The following is a 24,925-nucleotide window of genomic DNA, read 5'->3' as shown; positions in this document are numbered from 1 at the left end:
CCCTATCGTTGTGGAACACAAGGTAAGGGCTCCGACATGATAAAGCCCCAAGCTCGGATACCCTCCTGGCCGAAGCCAGAGCCAGCAGAACAACAGTCTTCCAAGTGAGGTGTCGCAGTTCAGACTCCTCCAGTGGAACAAACCGGGCAGATTTCAAGAAAGTGAGAACCACTTCCAAATCCCATGGTGCAGTGGGAGGCACAAAGGGGGGCTGGATCCTCAGAACCCCCTGTAAGAAGGTTTGCACTTCCGGCAAGGCCGCAATCTTCCTCTGGAAAAACACCGACAGCGCGGAGATTTGGACCTTTAAGGAACCCAATCTGAGCCCCTTATCCAAACCAGCCTGCAGGAAGCGTAGCAGGTTGTTTAGACGAAAGCTGGCCGGAGGCAAGTCATTTTTCTCACACCAGGCAATATATCTTCGCCATATGACGTGATAGTGGGAAGCCGTCACCGGTTTCCTGGCCTTGATCATTGTATTGACGACAGAGGGATGTAGACCCTTGTGGACTAGGATCTACCGCTCAACCTCCAGGCCGTTAAACGTAGCCGCTGTAAGTCCTGAAAGACGAACGGGCCCTGGAGGAGCAGATCTTTTCTTATGGGCAGACGCCACGGGTCTTCCACTAGCATGGCCTGAATGTCCCCGTACCAGGCCCTTCTTGGCCAATCTGGTGCCACCAGAATGGCCTCCGTCCCCTGATGCCGGAGCCGCTTTAGCACCCGAGCCAACAATGGGAGAGGTGGGAACAGGTACACCAATTGGAAATCCCAGGTCCAGGTGAGAGCGTCCACCGCTATCGCCCCTGGGTCTCTGGTCCGTGCACAGTACATCGCTACCTTGTGGTTTAGTCGTGAAGCCATCAGGTCGATCTGAGGGAGCCCCCACAGATCCACTATGGCATCGAACACTTGAGTGTGAAGGCCCCACTCTCCCGGGTGAAGGTCGTGACGACTCAGGAAGTTTGCCTCCCAATTGTCGATCCCCGGGATGAAAATGGCAGACAGGGCCTGGACATTCAGTTCCGCCCAAGACAGAATCTTTGATGCTTCTCTCATGCAGGGCATGCTCTTGGTACCACCCTGCCGGTTTATATAGGCCACAGTGGTAGCATTGTCCGATTGGACCTGGATCGCCTTGCCCTGTAACAATGGAGCTGCCTGTAACAGGGCATAGTAGACCGCCCGCAACTCCAGCTTGTTGATGTGCAGGCCTGACTCCAGTGGAGTCCATCGACCCTGGAGGCGGACTCCCTGTGTCACCGCCCCCCAGCCCCTCAGGCTGGCGTCCGTGGTTACCAGAGTCCAATCCTGGATCTGGAACCGTCTGCCTGCTAACAGATTGGATGAATCTAGCCACCACTGTAGCGAGATCCTGGTTCTTGGTGCAAGTCCAATCCTTCTGCGCATCTGCAGGGGGGAGCCGGACCACTTTGTCAGAATGTCCAATTGAAAAATCCTGGAATGGAAACGGCCAAATTGTATTGCTTCGAATGAAGCCACCATCTTGCCTAGGAGTCGGAGGCAAAGATGGATCTGTACCAGAGGAGACTCCAGAACCTCCCTGACCAGCTGCTGAAGTGCACTGACCTTTTCCATCGGCAGAAAGACTCTTTGTTCCGATGTATCCAGTATCATGCCCAAGAAAACCATCCTCTGGGTCGGAACCAGCGATGATTTGGACATGTTCAGAATCCACCCGTGGTCTCTTAGGACTCGTATGGACAGATTGAGAGCACTCCTCAAAGCCTCTGCCGACCCTGCCTTTATTAGCAGGTCGTCCAGGTATGGCACGACATTCACCCTTTGAAGTCTGAGTAGTGACATCATTTCCGCCATTATCTTTGTAAAAACCCTCGGGGCAGTCGACAGGCCGAAAGGCAAGGCCCGGAATTGGTAATGGTCGTTCCCCAAGGCAAATCTGAGATAGATTTGGTGTGGGGGCCAGATAGGGATGTGTAAATAGGCGTCCTTGACGTCTATGGAGGCCAAGAACTCCCCTCTCTCTAGGCTGGCGATCACTGAGCGCAAGGACTCCATCCTGAACTTGAACACACGCAGGAAGGGGTTCAGTGATTTTAAATTCAGGATGGGCCTTACTGAGCCGTCTGGCTTCGGTACCAGGAATAGGTTGGAATAATATCCCTGGCCCCGCTCCGTGCTTGGGACCGGTACAATTACCTGAGACTGAAGCAGCCTGGTAATGGCCCCCTGGAGGCGAACCTGGTCCTCCTGTGATGCTGGAAGAGCCGACCTGAAGTATCTTCTGGGAGGGGGCTTGTCGAATTCCAGCCTGTAACCTAGTGAAATGAGACCCCTGGCCCAGGAATCCAGACCCGAGGCGTCCCACACCTGACTGAAATGCAACAATCGCGCTCCCACCGCGAGAGAGTCTCGTGGCGGGAAAACCCCGTCATGCTGCAGGCTTAGAGGACGCTGCGGCATTTGGACGGTCCTGGGTGCTGGAGGAGTTAGGCTTCCTAAACTTGCCTCTTGTGCCTCTGTTGGCATTAGAGGCGCCCCTGGCCTTGGGGCGAAACCTGTTCCCACGAAAGGACTGCTGGGAAGTACCTGTGAAGGTACGCTTTGCCACCGTGGGAGCTGATGGGAGGAAGGTAGATTTTCCTGCCGTGGCCTTGGAAATCCAACCGTCTAATTCACTCCCAAAAAGCCATTCTCCTGTAAAGGGAATACCCTCCACACTCTTCTTTGAATCTACGTCAGCAGACCACTGACGTAGCCACAAAGCCCGTCTGGCTGAAACCGCCATGGCTGAATTACGCGCGTTTATTGCGCCCAATTCCTTTTGCGCTTCACACAGGATCTTAGCGGTATCCTGAATGTGCCGCAGGCTGTCGCCTATCTGGGCCACAGTCATGTCACCTAGCAACCCTTCTTGAATCTGGGTTGACCAGGTATGAATGGCCTTAGCCATCCAGCAGAAAACTGGGCGTTGGGATGCCCCACTAGCCGTATATATGGACTTGAGGGTAGCTTCCAACCTCCTGTCCGCCCCGTCTTTAAGGGTGGATACACCTGGGACCGGTAGCAACACCTTCTTAGAAAGGCGGGAGACAGATGAGTCCACTACCGGTGGCTCCTCCCACTTCTTCCTGCCCAAAGGTTCAAAAGGATAGGCATTTGTGAACCTTTTTGAAAGAGTAAACCTTTTATCAGGGTTTTGCCAAGCAGCCCTGAACACAGTTTCTAACTCCGCTTGCTCAGGGAAGTACACTGGCTGTTTCCTCTGAGTCATGAAGAAAGGATCTCCTTCTGCGGATGCCTCCACTGGGAGATCTAAAACATCCCTGATGGCCCTGATAAGCGGTTCAGGCCCATGCACTGCTGCCTCAGGGACTGGTTCCTGCAGAACCTGCTCCTCACCCTCCTCTAGTATGTCCTCATCATCATCGTCTGAATCAGGGGCCATCGCAGCAGCCGGTCTCTTTTGAGGCTGTGCGGGAGGAGGTACACTAAGAGTATGAAGAATATCCACCCTGGCAGCTAACATGGACAATTCTCTCTGAACCCTCTGCGTTTGCTGAGTGTTATTGGAAAGCTGTGAAGCCACAGAATCCAACAGGGTCTTTATGTTGGAGGCCCAAACAGGCTCCTGCTCGTCAGCCTGAGACGGCCCCACAAGCTGTGGGGGCACCCCACTGATCTGAGTGTCAGCACTACTGGGCTGTGGTGACATACAAGCCTCACAAGTTACCTGGGACTGTGATTTTGGCACAAACTTGGTGCTACACACCATACAAGTGAACTTTTTCACCATGATGAGACAGTACTACAATGTCTGCAGTACAACACAACCCCCACGCAGTCACACACGTGCACACCCCACACAGCTGGATTGTGAAAAACAGACTATGTGCTTGTTTTATGCTGTGTTAAGTAACTAATCAGTGGGGAAAAAACAGAGCAATTGGGGAGCCAAGTGCACCCTTAACCTGAACTCACAGATCTGGGTGAGCTGGTAAAGCTAACACAGTGATATGAACAAACACAGTGTCTGAGTAAGCCAGATAGCGCAACAGCGCTAAATCGCTATAAAAAACCTGCTGTCTCTGCCGTGCTGCAAGTACCCGGATCCACCACGCCAGTGAGGAGCCCTCTGTAATGGAGTCTGGCAGCGTGTGAAGAAGCAGGAAGTGACAGCGCGCGCCCAGCAGAGCTTGGTCCCGCTCTGAGTGAAGCCCCGCCCCCTGTACACGGAGCTGGCGCTTCTATATATTTATACTGACATATAATAAAGGTGTAAAATATATATATAATACATTATAACCTGAGGGGTGTCCCTGGTGGTCCAGCGGCAGCACCCCTATGCCAGTTACCAGACGCGGTGTTCACGCAGTCCCTGCTGGAGAGCCGCCATTACTAGCCGTCGTCTTGCCGCATCAGAAATGGCTGCGGGGACCCCTTGTGGGACCCCCAGCCTGTACTCACCACTGAAGTCTTCTGACCTGTCAGGGGTGTGCGGCGGCTAGGGGACTTGCTCGCCACAGCGCAATGCTGTGCGGTGACAAATCCCACGCAGGACCGAATTGTCCTGTAGCAGGGTCAGCTCTGCACCTGAAGAGGTCGGGGACTGACCCTTCCCCTGACACCCACGAAGCAGGACAGCTGTGTGGTCACCGCAGCGCCCCAAAATAACAAACTTTGAAAATAAATGTAGAAAAACTCTGGAGCATCCAGAAGCACTGCCTCTCCTGAGGCACATTTTTCAAAACTGACTAGTGGAGGGAGATTGAGGGGAGGAGCCAGTGCACCCACACTGAAAGTTCTTTTATGTGCCTGTCTCTCCTGCGGAGGTCTCAATCCCCATAGTAGTGAAGCCCAGTATCCCATTGGACGGTAGAGAAATGTAAAAATATATAATGCAATAAAATCACAGTTCAAGGTCCATGTGCAATAAGGATGTTGAACCTCATAAAAGAGTATATAACCTGCACTGAACCATGCGCGAGTCCCGTGTGGAGAAGTCCTGGAGTCAATTGCCAGATCCTGGGTACCGCTAGAGGTGTTGTCCCAATGGTTTAGAAGGTTGGTCACCGAATCCATGGAACCTTAAGTTGTATGAGGATAATTGTCCAGGTCAATAAGGCATAAGACTTCTGGAATGGTGGGACATCAGTTCAGATAATTAAGCCGGTGGATGGTAAATCCTTAGGGCACAGGTCCTGATAGCACCAACGCATTTCGCTGTACACACCGTCAGCTTTTTCAAGGTCTCTTGCGGTTGTGCCAGTGCTGATATTTATACCCAGACTCCCTACTGGGTCATTTGCATATTCAATTGATTCACTTGTTAATTTTTGTTAATAATATAGAAACAACCTCAGAGACAGAAAACTAATTAGATAACATTTAAACTTGTTCATTCTAGTCTAGAGAGTGGCTGTCATGAGGGGCTTCCTCAATTTTAACGATAGATACTCGGAGACAGACATATTTTTCTCAGTGGGATAAACCCACAGAATTTAATATTGATAAAAAGGTTGATAATTTGAAAGAGGATTTTAACCTTCTGGAGGACTTGTTGAAATCCGACACCAAACATTGGCCGGACAGAACAAACCTCCAGGAGTATTTAGATAAGAAGATGGTCCCTAGGGGCCTACGGCTATTTTTAATGGTGATGTAACCTTTCAAGAAAGATGGGATATGTTTGTTGGATAAATGCTCTTTTATGCTTCTAGAATTGGTTATTGAATTTAGATTGCAGAAAACCAAAACTCTAGAACAACAAATTGAGACACTAAAAAATAAATTAGATCCGTTCAAGAGAATATAAGGAAAGATCAGATATTGTGGAGAGGATTACCAAATTCGCACAAAATATAATAGATTTACTATCTATCTGTAATAAATTTCAACAAGATTTAGAAGATTATAAAATCAGGAAATATTCGAGTTTATCGGAATGCAAATAAATCTAACCAGGGAAATTCCTATAAAAAAAAGTTGGAAAAAAATTCAAAATGTTCGGATAAATGACATCGGGGGAAATCAGAGAATACTAGAGATCTTCCCCATAGTTAGAGACTTAATAGAGATCTAGAGAGAACATAGACATTACTTGAGAGATGAATATCATATGAACAAATCAGACAGACATTTGGGAGTTAGACCCAATGATCATAGTTTCAAGAGAAACACATAGGAGGAGAATAGAGGGTCAGATTTTTTAGAGGCTTGCCAGAGACGAAACCCTTGTCTGGAGAGAGAGAGCTTTGAAGGAACCCCGAAAAGACAAAGGTTTTCAAGGGTCGAGGGAGAAGGGGAGGGGGCAAAAAAGTCCAACTAAAAAGACGTAAATTAAAATTAAATATTGAAATGAGTCAAGAGAAAACGGTCTTTAATCTCGATCTTTAATCTCTCTTCAATGTAGACGAGACCAAACTACTAAATAAAGGTCTTCAATTCTCTCCCTCTACCCCTGCTAACATTTTTAATTTATTTGTAGAATTAAAACAGGTTTGTAAAACAAAAGTATTTTGCCATTAATACCCCTTTCACATTGCAGCTTAATCACGGTATATTGCCAGTTTTTTTACCGTTTTAGAACGGGTACAGCTGCAGTGTGAAAGCTCCATTGTAAATTTACCGGTTACAGAATACCGGTATTTTGAAACGTGTTAAAAGCAGGATCCTACACGTTTAAAAAAGTGATGGGACAAAACGGCATTGAAACGGTAATACCCCTTTCAGACCGCACTTAACCCCAGTGGTGGTTTTTTTTTTTTGGGAGCGCTCCCCACTGGGCGAGTTTTTTATGGGGAGCGCTCCCTTAAAAAAAAAAACACCACTACTTCCCTGGGTCCGGGAAGCGCCGCTGCACTGTCAATCAGCGGCTGCCCGGACCTGCACCACCCGCGCCGCGTCGCTGTCCCCGGCAGCCGGCTTGTCATAAGCCGGTGCCGGGGACTTCAATAGTAAACCCGGAGGGGAGGGGAGAGGAGGAGGCGGCGCCACAGAGGGGAGGGAGGCTCCAAACAGTGGCAATCCCGAGAATTTTCCGGGCTTGCCAGACTGGGCACTGAGGCACAGCCCGGAAAATTCTCGGGATTCCACTGAAGGGGTTAAACGGGTAATATACCGGGTCAATGCTGTTTATGCGATGTGAAAGCAGCTTAAGAAATTAGACCAAACACAGGAAACCTCGTTCCCAATATTTTTGGACAGCAATGACCATAGTCAGCTCTAATGTCCATGATGACTCTTCTGGATGAAAATCTATCACCAGAACTGACTTTTTCCCCCATTAAATGTAAGGGGACACATACTGTATAGAGAGTTTTTTTTATAAAACTACCCTCAATGAGTTTAAATCATTATGTACAAAATCTTGTAAAAATAAAAAAATAACCTGCCTAGACAAGAAAAAGGGATACTTAATGACCTTAGGAGGGGGGGTGGGATAATAGTCCAAAACAGATTGGACTATGGCCCTTTTTCAGATCTTATCGCAGTTCACATTTGTTCACAAAATGGGCAAAAATCATGTGCACTGCAGGTGGGGCAGATGTAACATGCGCAGAGAGAGTTACATTTGGGTGGGGTGTCTTGAATCTGAAATCTAAAATGTAAATTGCAGTGTAAAAATAATGCAGCCAGTATTTACCCTGCACAGAAACAAAATAACTCCTCCAAATCTAACTCTCTCTGCACATGTTACATCTGCCCCACCTGCAGTGCACATGGTTTTGTCCATTTTGAGAACAAATTTGTACTGCGATCAGATCTGAATAAGGGTCTATGTGCATGAAGCATTGAGACAGTTATAGGATGTTAATGTATACCACCAATTAACTATGGACCCCACCCCAACATTCATCACGGAATTGAAGTCTTTACTTGATAAGGCACTGATGATTAATATCTTTTCTAAAGACGAATTTCGTTTTCTTTATCTTGAGCATCCAGTCACCCCAGTATACCATCACCTTCCGAAAATTCACAAATCCCTCAATTCACCCCCCCCTCGGGTGCCCTATTATTTCTGGTGTAGGCTCTCTTTCTTCCAATTTATCCCATTATGTTGACACTTATCTACAACCACGGGTGTCCACACTGAGGTCTTACATTAAGGATACAACACACTTGCTTAAATGGAAAGACTCATTCCTGTATGACTTTAGATGTGCACAGCCTCTATTCCAACATTCCCCAACTAGGGGTGGAGGCTATAAAGAAAAGATTAGATCTGGATGGGGACCTCAGTGCGGAACACAATCAATTTATTTTGGATTCCATCACTTTTATTCTTAGTCACAATTATTTCATTTTTTTTGGACAAACACTACTTACAAACTATGGGGACGGCCATGGGTACCAGATTTGTGCCCAGCTATGCAAACCTCTACATTAGGGAAGTCAAGGACCACCTCGACAAGGGTGGTAGCTGGGCCGCAAATCTGGTCCACCTTTCGCAGTATATGACAGGAAGCAGCACCAGAGGGGTGGGAAGGCTTACATGACACCAAGAGTAGCAGGTAGATGTCCCTGCCCCTTCCTTAATGCGGTGCTCAACCCCAACACCCTGATTTCAACATCAGGGTCAGTAGAGCATGTGCCAAGCTGTGATTGGAGGAGCTTGGCATATGTGGATTAGAAGAGTCCCTGATTGGAGGAGCCTGTCACATGCTTCTCTGCCCCATGAGTATCTCACAGCGAGCCCCCCCCTCTCTGCCCAGCATCTCTCCTCCCCCTCTCTGCCCAGCATCTCTCCTCTGTATTTCTGATCAGCATCTTACGGATATGCCTCTCTGTCCAGCGCCTGTCCTCCTCCTCCTCCTGCCTCCGTCCAGCGCCTGTCCTCCTCCTGCCTCCGTCCAGCGCCTGTCCTCCTCCTGCCTCCGTCCAGCGCCTGTCCTCCTCCTGCCTCCGTCCAGCGCCTGTCCTCCTCCTGCCTCCGTCCAGCGCCTGTCCTCCTCCTGCCTCCATCCAGCGCCTGTCCTCCTCCTGCCTCCATCCAGCGCCTGTCCTCCTCCTGCCTCCATCCAGCGCCTGTCCTCCTCCTGCCTCCGTCCAGCGCCTGTCCTCCTCCTGCCTCCGTCCAGCGCCTGTCCTCCTCCTGCCTCCGTCCAGCGCCTGTCCTCCTCCTGCCTCCGTCCAGCGCCTGTCCTCCTCCTGCCTCCGTCCAGCGCCTGTCCTCCTCCTGCCTCCGTCCAGCGCCTGTCCTCCTCCTCCCCCTCTCTCTGGACAGCATCTCTCCTCCCCCCTCTCTCTGGACAGCATCTCTCCTCCTCCCCCTCTCTCTGGACAGCATCTCTCCTCCTCCCCCTTTCTCTCTGGACAGCATCTCTCCTCCTCCCCCTCTCTCTGGACAGCATCTCTCCTCCTCCCCCTCTCTCTGGACAGCATCTCTCCTCCTCCCCCTCTCTCTGGACAGCATCTCTCCTCCTCCCCCTCTCTCTGGACAGCATCTCTCCTCCTCCCCCTCTCTCTGGACAGCATCTCTCCTCCTCCCCCTCTCTCTGGACAGCATCTCTCCTCCTCCCCCTCTCTCTGGACAGCATCTCTCCTCCCCCTCTCTCTGCCCAGCATCTCTCCTCCTCCCCCTCTCTCTGCCCAGCATCTGTCCTCCTCCCCCCTCAGCATCTGTCCTCCTCCCCCCTCACTCTGCCCAGCATCTGTCCTCCCCCCCATCTCTCTGCCCAGCATCTGTCCTCCTCCCCCATCTCTCTGCCCAGCATCTGTCCTCCTCCCCCCCTCTCTCTGCCCAGCATCTGTCCTCCTCCCCCCCCTCTCTGCCCAGCATCTGTCCTCCTCCCCCCTCTCTGCCCAGCATCTGTCCTCCTCCCCCCCTCTCTGCCCAGCATCTGCACTCTCCGTTTTCTTACCAGCATCTTACTGCCACCTCTTTCTGCCCAGAATATAGTTGCTTTCTCCTTTCTCTGCCAAATATATGGCTGCTCTACGCCTTATACACATCAATTGGCCTTCCCATATTTTCTCTACCCAATATTGATCTCCTACCCTCTCTCTGTCCAGCTACTGGCTGTCTCCCTCTTATCTTCATTTTCATGTACCACATCTATCATATCTACACTGCATCCATAGTCAACCATTTTCCAACAACACCCATTTTCCCCTGTACCCTATCACAACTCACTTTTCCTCTCACCTTTCCCCTTTTTATTTCTCTTTTGCGTTAGTGCCATGAGCGTTGTGTGTATAAGATGCACTACTACTGTGGACTTTATGTGTAATGGACACGACTGCGGACAACTGGTGTTTAATTGGCACCTCTGTGGGCATTATGTTTAAGGGGAACTACTTCTGTGGGCGATGTGAACAACAAAACTCAACATGGTTCCCCAGCATGCCGGTACTTGAAGAACCAGCACATGGAACATTAACGGGCCCACTGGCACTTCTAGTTCTACAGCCAAACAAATATTCAAATGAAGACACAAACACCTACTGTACACCGTGAAAGTATAACTAACATTCCTACACTCTCACACACATACTGACCTATGGTAAAACATGGCCATTCCATCCACTTGTCAATTAGAATACATTAGGAGACCTGTTAAAATAACTCCCCTAAATCTAGAAAGGATCGGTCCTCTTCGGTCCATGTAGTTATACAGAGGTTACATAAAAAACAAAATGCAAAATCCGGTCCGCGTGTACTGAAGGGAATCCATATATTCACCTGGACTGCCAACTGCCAGGTCCCCGTATGACTACTGTCACTTGCAGCACCCAATCAGGGAATGACACGTATACTGCGCTCCCCTGATTGGCTTAACCACATTGAACTGTCACTCAAAGCTGAGCTCATGTACAGTTAGAACGGGGAAGAAATCCCCATTCTAAATATATGTGAAAAACTTAGCGGTTTGCTAAATCCACACAGGTTAATTAGGTCAAGTATGTGGCCTGTCCACAAGGTCAAGGCCATTGGGGCATATATGTGCATAAATATATATATATATATTAGTGTGAATTAGTAACTATTACTCGTGCAGCAGCTTCCTACTATGCCCACAGTTTTTAGTGAGTAATAGGTTAATATGGGTCTATGTATAGGACCACATCCATCGGCCGTAATGCTGCGGGATCCCTGTGGATCATCTATCTGCTGTATTGTATATGCTGCTTTGGCTGTGACCCCTGATGATAGTCCGGATAGGTTGAAACATTGTGTGAATTCATGCTGCCATGTTATCCTATGATATGATGCGAGGGGAGAGCAGGAGTATAATAGGGGCTGATGGCTCCTGATGTATGAGATACACCAGAGAGTGTGGGGAGGAGACTGGTCAGATCTCTGGGCTGGTAACACACAGTGACATGATGTGAGGGGAGAGCAGGAGTATAATAGGGACTGATGGCTCCTGATGTATGAGATACACCAGAGAGTGCAAGGAGGAGACTGGTCAGATCTCTGGGCTGGTAACACACAGTGACATGATGTGAGGGGGAGAGCAGGAGTATAATAGGGGCTGATGGCACCTGATGTATGAGATACACCAGAGAGTGTGGGGAGGAGACTGGTCAGATCTCTGGGCTGGTAACACACAGTGGCCCTTATTCTAATCGGCACGGTACGGCCCGCGTGCGGCCGTACCGCCGATGTTTTTGGTCTGCACATGCGCAGAGGTCATTCTGCGCATGTGCAGCCCCCTTCGCCGCAGACGTCTTTCGTCCGCCGCAAAGAGGGCGTATAGGGGCGTGAGAGGCATCATGCCCTCATTTCCCTATGTGTACGCCCCGCGTTTCATGGGCGTTCCCATGCAAACGCGGGGCGTATGCATGGTAATGAGGGCATGACGCCCTCATTACCATGACATGGGGGCGGAAAGCTGACGTCGCCGGATGTCAGCTTTCAGCCCCCATACAAGCTACCACACGGACGATTGTCCGTGTGGTCTCAGCTTGCGGGAGCTGCCGCGGCGTGCGGCCCTGCCTTCGATGGTCGACGACCATCGAATGCAGGGGGCAGCTCCCACCATGGTGGAGGCGTACGCCTCCACCATTTTTGTGCGGATCGCCAGCCGTCCGTGTAAGGACGGCCGTGGCGATCCGTCTGGTGGGCGGCCCTTGGTTTGTGCGGTCGGAGCCCCGTGTGCGGCTCTGACCGCACCAACCAGAATAAGGGCCAGTGACATGATGTGAGGGGAGAGCAGGAGTATAATAGGGGCAGATGTCTCCTGATGTATGAGATACACCAGAGAGTGTGGGGAGGAGACTGGTCAGATCTCTGGGCTGGTAACACACAGTGACATGATGTGAGGGGAGAGCAGGAGTATAATAGGGGCTGATGGGTCCTGATGTATGAGATACACCAGAGTGTGTGGGGAGGAGACTGGTCAGATCTCTGGGCTGGTAACACACAGTGGCATGATGTAAGGGGGAGAGCAGGGGTATAATAGGGGCTGATGGCTCCTGATGTATGAGATGCACCAGAGAGTGTGGGGAGGAGACTGGTCAGATCTCTGGGCTGGTAACACACAGTGGCATGATGTAAGGGGGAGAGCAGGGGTATAATAGGGGCTGATGGCTCCTGATGTATGAGATGCACCAGAGAGTGTGGGGAGGAGACTGGTCAGATCTCTGGGCAGGTAACACACAGTGACATGATGTGAGGGGAGAGCAGGAGTATAATAGGGGCTGATGGCTCCTGACTCCCCCACTGGGCAGATCCAGTCTCCTCATTAGTCTGTACTGACAGAGGAGGGTGCAGGATAAGAGGCCGCTGTAGTGACAGAGGAGGGTGCAGGATAAGAGGCCGCTGCAGTGACAGAGGAGGGTGCAGGATAAGAGGCCGCTGTACTGACAGGAGGGTGCGGGATAAGAGGCCGCTGTAGTGACAGAGGAGGGTGCGGGATAAGAGGCCGCTGTAGCGACAGAGGAGGGTGCGGGATAAGAGGCTGCTGTAGCGACAGAGGAGGGTGCAGGATAAGAGGCTGCTGTAGTGACAGAGGAGGGTTCAGAATAAGAGGCCGCTGTAGTGACAGAGGAGGGTGCGGGATAAGAGGCCGCTGTAGTGACAGAGGAGGGTGCAGAATAAGAGGCCGCTGTAGTGACAGAGGAGGGTGCGGGATAAGAGGCCGCTGTAGTGACAGAGGAGGGTGCGGGATAAGAGGCTGCTGTAGTGACAGAGGAGGGTGCGGGATAAGAGGCTGCTGTAGTGACAGAGGAGGGGGCGGGATAAGAGGCTGCTGTAGTACAGAGGAGGGTGCGGGATAAGAGGCCGCTGTAGTGACAGAGGAGGGTGCGGGATAAGAGGCCGCTGTAGTGACAGAGGAGGGTGCGGGATAAGAGGCCGCTGTAGTGACAGAGGAGGGTGCGGGATAAGAGGCTGCTGTAGTGACAGAGGAGGGTGCGGGATAAGAGGCTGCTGTAGTGACAGAGGAGGGTGCGGGATAAGAGGCCGCTGTAGTGACAGAGGAGGGTGCGGGATAAGAGGCCGCTGTAGTGACAGAGGAGGGTGCGGGATAAGAGGCCGCTGTAGTGACAGAGGAGGGTGCAGGATAAGAGGCCGCTGTAGTGACAGAGGAGGGTGCGGGATAAGAGGCCGCTGTAGTGACAGAGGAGGGTGCGGGATAAGAGGCTGCTGTAGTGACAGAACAAGGACAATATGTGACTCTCTGTAATAAGTGATTATTACTCACCTGTGCTGATATCTGTAGGGATTTCCTCCTCCTTACACTGCTGATCCCCTCTCACATCCGTTTCTTCTTTTCCCTCTGTGTCGTCCCACATATTATCACACAGATCTTCCCCCTAATTGAAAAAAATATATATAAAATTCAGAACATTACAGAAATCCAGCAAACATAAAACACATCTCCCTTCTCCCATAGCGTTACAGATCCTGCCATTGTGCAGGATGGAATGCAAGATTCCAGACTATGGATCTCTAATAATAAGGAGACCATAAATAGTTATTATTGTATTTAGGAATGAGACCAGTCCGATCCACTGGTATTAATACATTACACCAGAGTCTGCTCTGCCTGTATAACAGGAGAATACCAGAGCCCACTCCATCTGCAGAATATGATACCCATTCCTGCTCCACCTGTATAACAGTATGCCAGAGTCTGCTCCATCTGCATAACAGCACATCACAGGCTGCACCCCCTGTATAACAGGACACCTGGTGTTGATCTGCGTGTAAACCAGGTCACCCCTTCCTAATCCATCTGCAAAACAGGACAATACCACAGCCCCCTTCATCTACACAGCAGGACACCAAAGTCTGCTCCATCTGCTGTACCCTGCTCACTGACCCCACCCACCAGGTACATAGGTCTCTGATCCCGGATATGATCCCAGTCCCCTGTGCCGGACTAATGAATGGAGGAGATGGGCGGTCTCAGTGGGTTTGGTAGGATATGTCGGCATAGAGGGGAAAGCGTCACTTATACAGATAAATAACATTATTACTGTGTCGGCATTCCTTGTACGCCATCATGCTGCTGACCATGTAACTATCTCCTGATTCTCACAGGATCGGGATTATAGGCCGGGAGTGTCTAGGTTCCACAGTCAGTAGGTTGCCATGGAGAAGGTAAAAATAGACAAAGGGTCGACACACGCAAATGGTCCACGTGACTATGGTCGACACAAAAAGGTTGACATGGGTTTTTATGAGATATATATTTGCTTTTATTCGTACGTCACTATCCACCTGGACTCGGAAACGGTGAAGTGCCAAGTGATTGGGCAGCAGAGTCACATGACCAGAAGGATGGGGAGGGAAGTGTTACACTAAGGGTGCGTCACGTGATCATGTGTTACCACTCACACAAGAAAACGTGAAAAACTCATTCTGACCGTTTAATGTGTCACATTTTCCATGTTGATCCTTTGCCTGGTCGGACAAGACACTGGTGACCCCATGATACATATTATTATTATTATTATTATAATTTTAAATTATAGGGTGCCACAAGTGTTTCGCAGCGCCGTACATTGCAACAGTACAGGGAGACAAAGCTTGAATAAAAATAGAGTACAAATAAAGAGCGCCACAGATCAATACACATTACAGCTTGGATATAAGTAGTGAGGGCTTGACCAATGTGCTTGTAGCCAATGATGGAGATGAGTATATGGACAAAGATGGTCACTGAGTGTTGGAGTATAGGAGAGCTGTGAGTGACATGTGAAGAGAAGAGGGCTTTGACAACAGGAGGGAAGAGGGCCCTACTCGGAGGAGCAGGAAGGGGAGACAGACAGATTACATGAGGTGCAAGCGAGTGGGTGGTGGTTAGATGGCAGGGTGTAAGCAGGCAAGGGGTTGGCGAAGAAGCCTCAGGACTAGTTTATCTCACACTTGCCTACTTTTATCTTCGCCTCTCCGGGAGAAGCCCGGAGAGGCAACACATCAGGGGGGCGGGAGCAAGGCTGACATCACTTGGCCCCGCCCCCTACGACGGAAACCTCCGTGATTCGCAGGCCGCGGAGAGGGGGCGGGGCTTAAATGCCACGATCGCGTCATTTAAGCCCCGCCCCCTCCCCGCGGACCCGCGATTTAATGTAATTTTAACCAGCGGGCAAGGGGGGAGCTGGGCAAATCCCATAATGCGGGAGACTTGCCCACCTTCCCGGGGGGCCGGGAGAAGGTCCCGATTTCCGGGAGGCTCCCGGCCATTCCGGGAGGGTAGGCAAGTATGGTTTATCTGAACACAGCATATAATACTCTATTAATATACCCAATTGTTTCTGTGTACAATACACTGATCAGGAAGCAACCCAGTGTCAGTTTCTGCTTGCAAATAAGAGATAGTATCCTTGCTGAAAAAGCATTCAATCTGACATACAGCTGGAAGCATCCTTACTATATTTATAGAATACTTACCGAACAAGAATAATAATTGTACCTGAATTTACTAAAGATCACCTGGTTTCAAACCCAGGTGACTGCATCACATCTGGTGGTATTTGTAATGATCACAGGGGAGAATTATATTCCTGGGCCTTGTACATAAAAGTGCCCATGGTCCTCCAGTGGATTAGCAGGCGTTGAATAAGAGTATCAGTGAATAAACAGTAAAACACACCTTGAGTAACACAAGAATTTTTATTGTCAGAAGTATTTATACAATAAAAACATCTTCTGGATAATAAATTATTTCTCTTTCATACGTTGAAAATCTGCTTAATTAAGAAAACTGACATCTTTCAGTGCAAGATCATTTTAGGATCACCTTTTCCTTAAATTCTTTATCACTAAAAACACCATCTGTGTGTTTATATGTCTGTATGTGTGATTTTAACCTCTTTAAAATTCACTGCGGCTTCCCATGATGTCATATAATGGGATTTTTTACTATGACTTATTAAAAGTAAAATTTTATGTGAACATTTTTTTGTCTAAGTGCGCTCCCTAAACAACAGTCCTTTCTCTTTTTGTTTATTGTCTAGTTTATGCAGCGGAAGGGTACGCTTTGATGAATAGGTGAGTTTTCAGTGCCCGTTTGAAGCTTCGCAAGGTCGGGGAGAGTCTAATGGAGCGAGGGAGTGCGTTCCACTGAAGGGGTGTAGCACGGGCAAAGTCCTGTACTCTAGCATGGGAAGCAGTGATCAGGGTGGAGGAGAGACGACAGTCGTCGGCTGACCGTAGAGGGCGGGAGGGTGTATGAATGGAGATGAGGTTAGAGATATATGGAGCAATGGAATTAGAGATGGCCCTGTATGTGAGTGTGAGGTGTTTGAAGAGGATTCTGTAGGGGAATGGAAGCCAGTGCAGATTTTGTTGAAGGGGAGCGGTGGGAGAGGAAGATAAGCCTGGCTGCGGAGTTGAGGACAGATTGGAGAGGAGCCAGTTGGGAGCGAGCGAGGCCGGTGAGGAGAACATTGCAGTAGTCAAGCCGTGAGATGACCAATGAGTGGACGATCAGCTTAGTTGCACTCTGAAAGAAAAGGCCTGATGCGAACAATGATGCGTAACTGGAACCGACAAGAATAGGCCAGGACCGTTTCTTATATAGCGTAGCACATTCCGTTACAGCATCTTATATAGTGCAGCACATTCCGTTGCGCTTTACAATTGGAGACAACAGTGATTAAACAAACTGGGTAGATACAAACCGACATAGAGGTAGGAGGGCCCTGCTCGCAAGCTTACAATCTATAGGGATAATAGGAGGGATGCGTAAGGATAGAATTCCATAGCATGGCAGTCCCATCAGATTACAAGACGGTCCTGATGGGATGCAATTAGATATAAATGCTACTGGAGGTTGTGTGGGTGTTCCTGAATATGATAGGCTTGCCTGAAGAGGTGTTTTCAGGGAACGATTGAAAGTTTGGAGGCTAGAGGAGAGTCTTAATGTCCGTGGTAGGGCATTCCATAGGGTGGATGCTGCCCGACCAAAATCCTGCTAGTGTAAGTGGGAGCAAGTAATGTGTGTGGATGAGAGACGCAGATCTTGTGCAGAGCGGAGAGGTCGGGTGGGGATACATTTTAAGATAGGCGAAGAGATATAAGTCGATGTAGTCAGAGTGATGGCTTGGTATGTAAGTAGAAGTATTTTATATTGAATGCGGTAATATACAGGCAACCAATGGAGGGACTGGCAGAGCGGATCAGCAGACGATGAGCATCTAGCCAGGAAGATCAGCCTAGCAGGTGGATTGTAGCGGTGAGAGTCTGTTCTTAGGAAGACCGGTGAGGAGGCAATAAACAATGCCGGATATAAGTGTGGATTAGAATTTTGGTACGGACAAATTTTGTATATGTTTTTTAGATGCATGTAACATTACAAAATATTACCACAAATGACGATGCATTACCACACGCTACCATATACAGGTTGAGTATCCTGTATCCAAAATACTCGGGACCAGGAGAATTTTGGATAACGGATTATTCCGTATTTCGGAATATTTTAATATATCAATGATGTATTTTGAAGTATCTTGCATTTATGCTGTATAAACACATCAAACACATGAAATGCACACAAATATTTTATTTGTTCAAAAAACAAGGTTTCAAAACATGAAACAAAATTTGTGTACTATCTCAGATACTGACTTTGAATTCCAAGCAATCATTGTATTGAACATATATAGTGCCAGTTACATATCATTCCCTCAGTAGTGGCGTTACAAATGTCCCCAGTGAATTTTTAGCAAAAAAAAAATATATTTTTTTTATTACACTCTGGAATGTATGGTTTTCGGAATAATTTGGATAACGGATATTCGGATACGGGATACTCAACCTGTATTACCACACGTTACCATACATGGCAGTACGGACGGTGTAATGGTTAGCATTACTGCCTCACAGCACTGTGGTCATGGGTTTGATTCCCACCATGGCTCTAACTGTGTGGAGTTTGTATATTCTCCCTGTACTTGCGTGGGTCTCCTCCGGGTACTCCGGTTTCCTCCCACAATCCAAAAATATACTGGTAGGCTAATTGGCTCCTAACAAATTAACCCTAGAATGTCTGTGTGTACGTGTACATGTGGTAGGGAATATAGATTGTAAGCTCCACTGGGGCAGGGACTGATGTGAATGTTCAACTATACTCTGTACAGCGCTGCGGAATATGTATGCGCTATATAAGAAACTGTTAATAAATAATACATGACTATTTTTTACCATACATCACCGTACGTTACCCGCAGGGCTATTTTTCGGCGGGCTCCAGCAGGAACTGAGGCCCTTATTCTAGTTCACCCTTTCTGACAAAATATTTCTTAAGCAGCCCATACACACTGCGATGCCGGGTTGTGCGTACTGTGCTTTGAGGTGCGCACTCCCGCGGCACCTCATCGCACAGTACAAAAAGTATGTTTTCATTACATTGCATCGCATTGCATGCATAACGCAGGCAATGCAATGCAATGTGATCCCTGCTATTGAAGCCCACAACGCCCGCCCGCATCGGGACGTGTATGGGCTGCTTTAGATGTACAAAACCAGGTGCACTGCAGGTGAGGCAGGTGTTACTTGTGCAGAGATAATTAGATTTGGGTGGGGTTTTACACCTGCCTCACCTGCAGTGCACATGGTTTTGACCATCTAAGAAATATTTTGTCAGAAAGAGTGAACTAGAATAAGGGCCTCAGTTCCTGCTGGAGCCTGCTGAAATAAAGCCCTGGTTACCCTACATTACCGTACACTTACCCTCCAACTGTACCGAATTTGCCGGTACAGTACCGTTTTTTTTATACAGTCTGTACCGGCAAATTGTACAGAATGTACCGCTTTTTCAGCAGTCAGACTCACATTCACCACTGTGCGCCGCCGCATATGTATAAAATTCCTCCTGGCCCCGGCTCTGTGTGCTGCCTGGACCGACTGCGCCAGCTGTGCTCTCCCCTCTCCTTCGAGTCCCCCTCACCCGGCGCTCCCAAGAGTGCAATGCGCACTCATGAGAAAGGCGAAAATCAGCCTAAGCGGTGTGTTTGCCAGCTCCGGCGCGCAACGGACACCGTGGGGGATCTGCATCTCGCACGGCGATGCCATGGGAGGAGCCTGCTGCCACTCAGCACACACGGTAATGTCACGCATGTGTGTGCAGGGTTCCTGCAGTCTGCGTATAGGGTAGGTGAGGCACTCCTTTGTGTGAGTGCCTGACCGGTGCAGAGAGCTGTTGGTGACCTGTGTGAGAGCAGGAGGCGGGGAGCAGGGTGCTGTGGGTGTCCTATGGGAGAGCAGGGAATATTGGGGATAACTGGTGCAGTATCCACTGTAGTGGGGATGTAGGGAGCTGCCTATGTGAGAGTTCATTGGGGAAAAGTATTGGCAGTGGGTAGGTGGGAGCTGGTTATTTTATTTTAAATGCCCAGCCAGTACAGATACGGAAAGAGGGATGGCCACGCCCCCTTTACAGTGGACACCCACTTTACTCATGCCCATGCCCCCTTTCTGGGTGTGTACCGGGGGGGGGGGGGGGGTTGCTCCTTCACCATCCATGCCAGCACTGGTTGCCTTTAGTAACCAGGTGGTGAGTGGAGTGGATCGAGCCACATTGCCCAAAGCGTGGCGAGTGAAGCCAGCCCACAAGGATCCATTTGGGACCCTTGTTCCGACCTTGCTCCTCCTCTTTCCGCCCCCCTCTTCTCCCCTGTGTCGTCAGGAGGTCCCTTAGGTCCACTTCAATTTAGACCTAACCGTATGCGTACATTTACACACGTTGCCATATTTTACTATGCATTACCACACGTTACCGTACATGACTATGCATTACATATATTACCATACATTACTCTACATGAAAGTGTGACGCCCAGGAGCTGGGAACTGTGTCCCTGTGGGAAGGGTCCTGTATGTGGGGCTGGTATCACAGTCACAGGGCACAACACTCTGATCTACATATGTTATATAACACTCTCAGGACACCACAGTCTGCTCCATCTGCATTATATTCACTCTGCGCCACCTGTATAACACTAATAGAATATAATGTAACAATAATACTAGGTGTGATTACCTGACGCTGCCGGACACAACACTGGGTCCTCCGCAGCCCGCAACTTGTTATAGGCGGCCAAGCCACAACATACCTGGGCCCCGGAACTCAGAGCGGGGGAAGGAGTACAGTGGAACACACAATCCGGAAGTAGCGTAGCCTGGACCGCATAACCCGGAAGCGGAGTGGAACGCAGATACCGGAAGTTCGCGGAAACGCGCACTGTGTGTAACCTGCTGTTGTGTCCGGGTGAGAGCAGGTGCCGGCTGATGGCGGGTGAGTGTCCCCATAGACAGGGGTGCGGGATAGGGAGGAGCGGGTGACATAGATACAATGGTGTGTTTATGTAACGCCCCGGAGCTGCTGCTGGTGGGGATACGGCCTTACACGTGTGCTGTGGGGCTGTGGCCCAGGGGGACATACCGGTAATAGCTGTATATCCCAATACAGTGACTGGGGCCCTGTCCCAGCCTCTGCCACAGGCTTGTTACCAGCAGTGTGTGGCCCCTATGGCACAGTATTATGCCTCTTATATAGCAGGTATTATGGTGTAGATGGGCATCAGCACTGGGCTATTGTACTGATAAATATGTGTATATATCAGCCTTGTATACAATTGGTGATATGTGTAGTACACCAGTGTGAGAATATAAGAGGGATATACCCACAGAGTAGTGTACATATTACTATATACAGTGTATGTGCTGCATAATACACCCCTATTATATACATAGTACTGCATGCACTTATAGAGACATCCTGATTGCTAGGAGTCCGTGGCCCGTAGCCGTGTACAGGGAAATTCCCCCTCTCTATGACCCAGATGTACTAAGCTTGAAAAGTGATAAAATGGAAAGTGATAAACCACCTGCCAATCAGTTCCTACCTGTCATGTCACATGCTGTGTTTGAAAAATAACAGCAGTAGCTGATTGGTTGGTGGTTTATCACTCGACATTTAACTTTTCTAGGCTTAGTACACCTCGCCATATATGTGACACTGCCGTACATGTATTTCATACCCTCCAACTGTACATATTTAGCCGGTACAGTACCATTTTTTAGTAGTCTGCACCGGCTAAATCTCCCTGTACCGATTTTTCTCTCTATCCCTGTCCACAGTGCATATCAGTGATGATATACAGACCACACTGGGCTAGAAGCACTACAGCAGATAGAAACATCCCAGGCAGGGAAGAGGAACTGCATGGGTTTTCAAAGTTGCCAGGTGCTAGAATGCACACTATTTGCCTGTGTACATTACCATATCCTTCATGTTCCTGCCTCTCCTATAGCACAGAAGCAAAGGCACATTTCTTATTGTTGGCAAATCTGAGTCATTGTATATAATTGGCTTTTTTTAAATGTTCTAATTAGCTACTAGATGTAGTATAAGTATTCCCCTAGAACAGGCATGTAAAACGTTGGCCCTCCAGATGTTGAGAAACTACACATCCCAGCATGCTTTGCCACAGTTTTGCTATTAGAGAATGTTAAAACTATTGCAAAGCATGCTGGGATGTGTAGTTTCAAAACATCTGGAGGGCCAACGTTGGACATGCCTGCCCTAGACCAAGGCTTTTTTTATTTTGCGTTGGGGATCTCTGGAAACAGTTGATTGGAACCCATTCAGGATCAGTGACTCGGGACTCATAATCCGTCCTACTGGAGATAATCTGATATGTATGTAGGGAATCGGTACATCTGCCAGAATGAACTTAGGTCTACAGTCATTAGGTCGACCCCACTAGGTCGACTGGCAGGAAGGTCGACCTGACTTAAGGTCGACATGGGCCAAGGTCGAATTTGCATAAAGGTCGACATGAGGAAGGTCGACTGGTCATAAGGTCGACATGGGTTTTTCACTGTTTTTTTACCTGAATGTCGACACAGTCGACATGGACACAGTTGGCAATGAGAATCAGACCCTTGCATTGCTCGCTTCGCTCGCCACAGCTTTAATAACCTCCTCCACGTCCTAGTGGATGGTAGGGCATGAAATACCGCCTGTCGGCTAAAAAAAAAGTGAAAAACCCCATGTCGACCTTATGACCAGTCGACCTTCCTCATGTCGACCTTTATGCAAATTCGACCTTAGGTCATGTCGACCTTGGCCCATGTCGACCTTAAGTCAGGTCGACCTTCCTGCCAGTCTACCTAGTGGGGTTGACCTAATGACTGTAGGCCTAAGTTCATTCTAATAGATGACCGCTTCCCGTATATAGGTAGCGTGTATTCAGTCACTGTGTGTCTCCTACAGATGGGCCTAGTAACAGAGAGACCCCAGAGAGATGTCCCCGTCCTCTGTATTCCCAGGATAATCACATATATACCATGTCCTCAGTCACTGCGTGTCTCCTACAGATGGGCCCAGTAACAGAGATACCCCAGAGAGATGTCCCCGTCCTCTGTATTCCCAGGATAATCACATATATACCATGTCCTCAGTCACTGTGTGTCTCCTACAGATGGGCCCAGTAACAGAGATACCCCAGAGAGATGTCCCCGTCCTCTGTATTCCCAGGATAATCACATATATACAATGTCCTCAGTCACTGTGTGTCTCCTACAGATGGGCCAGTAACAGAGATACCCCAGAGAGATGTCCCTGTCCTCTGTATTCCCAGGATAATCACATATATACCATGTCCTCAGTCACTGTGTGTCTCCTATAGATGGGCCCAGTAACAGAGATACCCCAGAGAGATGTCCCTGTCCTCTGTATTCCCAGGATAATCACATATATACCATGTCCTCAGTCACTGCGTGTCTCCTACAGATGGGCCCAGTAACAGAGATACCCCAGAGAGATGTCCCTGTCCTCTGTATTCCCAGGATAATCACATATATACCATGTCCTCAGTCACTGCGTGTCTCCTACAGATGGGCCCAGAGAGAGCTCCCCGTCCTCTGTATTCCCAGGATAATCACATATATACAATGTCCTCAGTCACTGCGTGTCTCCTACAGATGGGCCCGGTAACAGAGATACCCCAGAGAGATGTCCCCGTCCTCTGTATTCCCAGGATAATCACATATATATACCACGTCCTCAGTCACTGCGTGTCTCCTACAGATGGGCCCGGTAACAGAGATACCCCAGAGAGATGTCCCCGTCCTCTGTATTCCCAGGATAATCACATATATACAATGTCCTCAGTCACTGTGTGTCTCCTACAGATGGGCCCAGTAACAGAGATACCCCAGAGAGATGTCCCCGTCCTCTGTATTCCCAGTAAAATCACATATATACAATGTCCTCAGTCACTGTGTGTCTCCTACAGATGGGCCCAGTAACAGATACCCCAGAGAGATGTCCCCGTCCTCTGTATTCCCAGGATAATCACATATATATACCATGTCCTCAGTCACTGCGTGTCTCCTACAGATGGGCCCAGTAACAGAGATACCCCAGAGAGATGTCCCCGTCCTCTGTATTCCCAGGATAATCACATATATATACCATGTCCTCAGTCACTGTATGTCTCCTACAGATGTACCAGGTAACAGAGATACCCCAGAGAGATGTCCCCGTCCTCTGTATTCCCAGGATAATCACATATATACAATGTCCTCAGTCACTGTATCTCCTACAGATGGGCCCAGTAACAGAGATACCCCAGAGAGATGTCCCCGTCCTCTGTATTCCCATGATAATCACATATATTCCATGTCCTCAGTCACTGTGTCTCCTACAGATGGGCCCAGTAACAGAGATACCCCAGAGAGATGTCCCGTGCTCTGTATTCCCAGGATAATCACATATATACAATGTCCTCAGTCACTGCGTGTCACCTACAGATGGGCCCAGTAACAGAGATACCCCAGAGAGATGTCCCCGTCCTCTGTATTCCCAGGATAATCACATATATACAATGTCCTCAGTCACTGCGTGTCACCTACAGATGGGCCCAGTAACAGAGATACCCCAGAGAGATGTCCCCGTCCTCTGTATTCCCACGATAATCACATATATACCATGTCCTCAGTCACTGTGTGTCTCCTACAGATGGGCCCAGTAACAGAGATACCCCAGAGAGATGTCCCCGTCCTCTGTATTCCCAGGATAATCACATATATACCATGTCCTCAGTCACTGTGTGTCTCCTACAGATGGGCCCAGTAACACAGATACCCCAGACAGATGTCCCCGTCCTCTGTATTCCCAGGATAATCACATATATACCATGTCCTCAGTCACTGTGTGTCTCCTACAGATGGGCCCAGTAACAGAGATACCCCAGAGAGATGTCCCCGTCCTCTGTATTCCCAGGATAGTCACATATATACCATGTCCTCAGTCACTGCGTGTCTCCTACAGATGGAGACAGTAACAGAGATACCCCAGAGAGATGTCCCGTCCTCTGTATTCCCAGGATAATCACATATATACCATGTCCTCAGTCACTGCGTGTCTCCTACAGATGGAGACAGTAACACAGATACCCCAGAGAGATGTCCCGTGCTCTGTATTCCCAGGATAATCACATATATACCATGTCCTCAGTCACTGCGTGTCTCCTA

General features: G+C 49.1%; 3 protein-coding genes across 17 annotated transcripts in view; 2 read left to right on the top strand and 1 right to left on the bottom strand.

Annotated features, from left to right (window-relative positions):
• The window catches only part of LOC146010000 (uncharacterized), a 475,993-nt gene that overhangs the window by 66,684 nt on the left and 384,384 nt on the right, over window positions 1-24,925 (bottom strand). For 3 of the 11 annotated variants that reach the window (XM_083150736.1, XM_083150738.1, XM_083150741.1), the window contains exons 1-2: window positions 20,424-20,687; window positions 13,635-13,746 (exon numbers count right to left, since the gene is read on the bottom strand). The exons of 3 other annotated variants lie outside the window; for them this stretch is intronic. In XM_083150736.1, the coding sequence (XP_083006862.1) occupies window positions 13,635-13,725 (91 nt within the window). In that variant the 5' untranslated portion in view covers window positions 13,726-13,746; window positions 20,424-20,687. Of the gene's footprint in view, window positions 1-13,634; window positions 13,747-20,423; window positions 20,690-24,925 lie in introns of those variants that run through there. 5 more of the 11 variants (XM_083150745.1, XM_083150746.1, XM_083150742.1 and 2 more) reach the window with 4 other exon arrangements.
• The window catches only part of LOC146010005 (uncharacterized), a 730,148-nt gene that overhangs the window by 490,086 nt on the left and 215,137 nt on the right, over window positions 1-24,925 (top strand). The window lies entirely within an intron of this gene.
• Window positions 20,340-24,925, top strand: part of LOC146010056 (uncharacterized) — a 260,220-nt gene continuing 255,634 nt past the window's right edge. For 2 of the 3 annotated variants that reach the window (XM_083150911.1, XM_083150910.1), the window contains exon 1: window positions 20,340-20,678. In XM_083150911.1, the coding sequence (XP_083007037.1) occupies window positions 20,672-20,678 (7 nt within the window). In that variant the 5' untranslated portion in view covers window positions 20,340-20,671. The remainder of the gene's footprint in view (window positions 20,679-24,925) is intronic. The other variant, XM_083150909.1, reaches the window with a different exon arrangement.

This window comes from Crinia signifera, chromosome 6, assembly GCF_055691185.1.
Source record: "Crinia signifera chromosome 6, ASM5569118v1, whole genome shotgun sequence".
NCBI lineage: Eukaryota > Metazoa > Chordata > Amphibia > Anura > Myobatrachidae > Crinia > Crinia signifera.
This window is presented reverse-complemented; position numbering and strand designations above follow the sequence as displayed.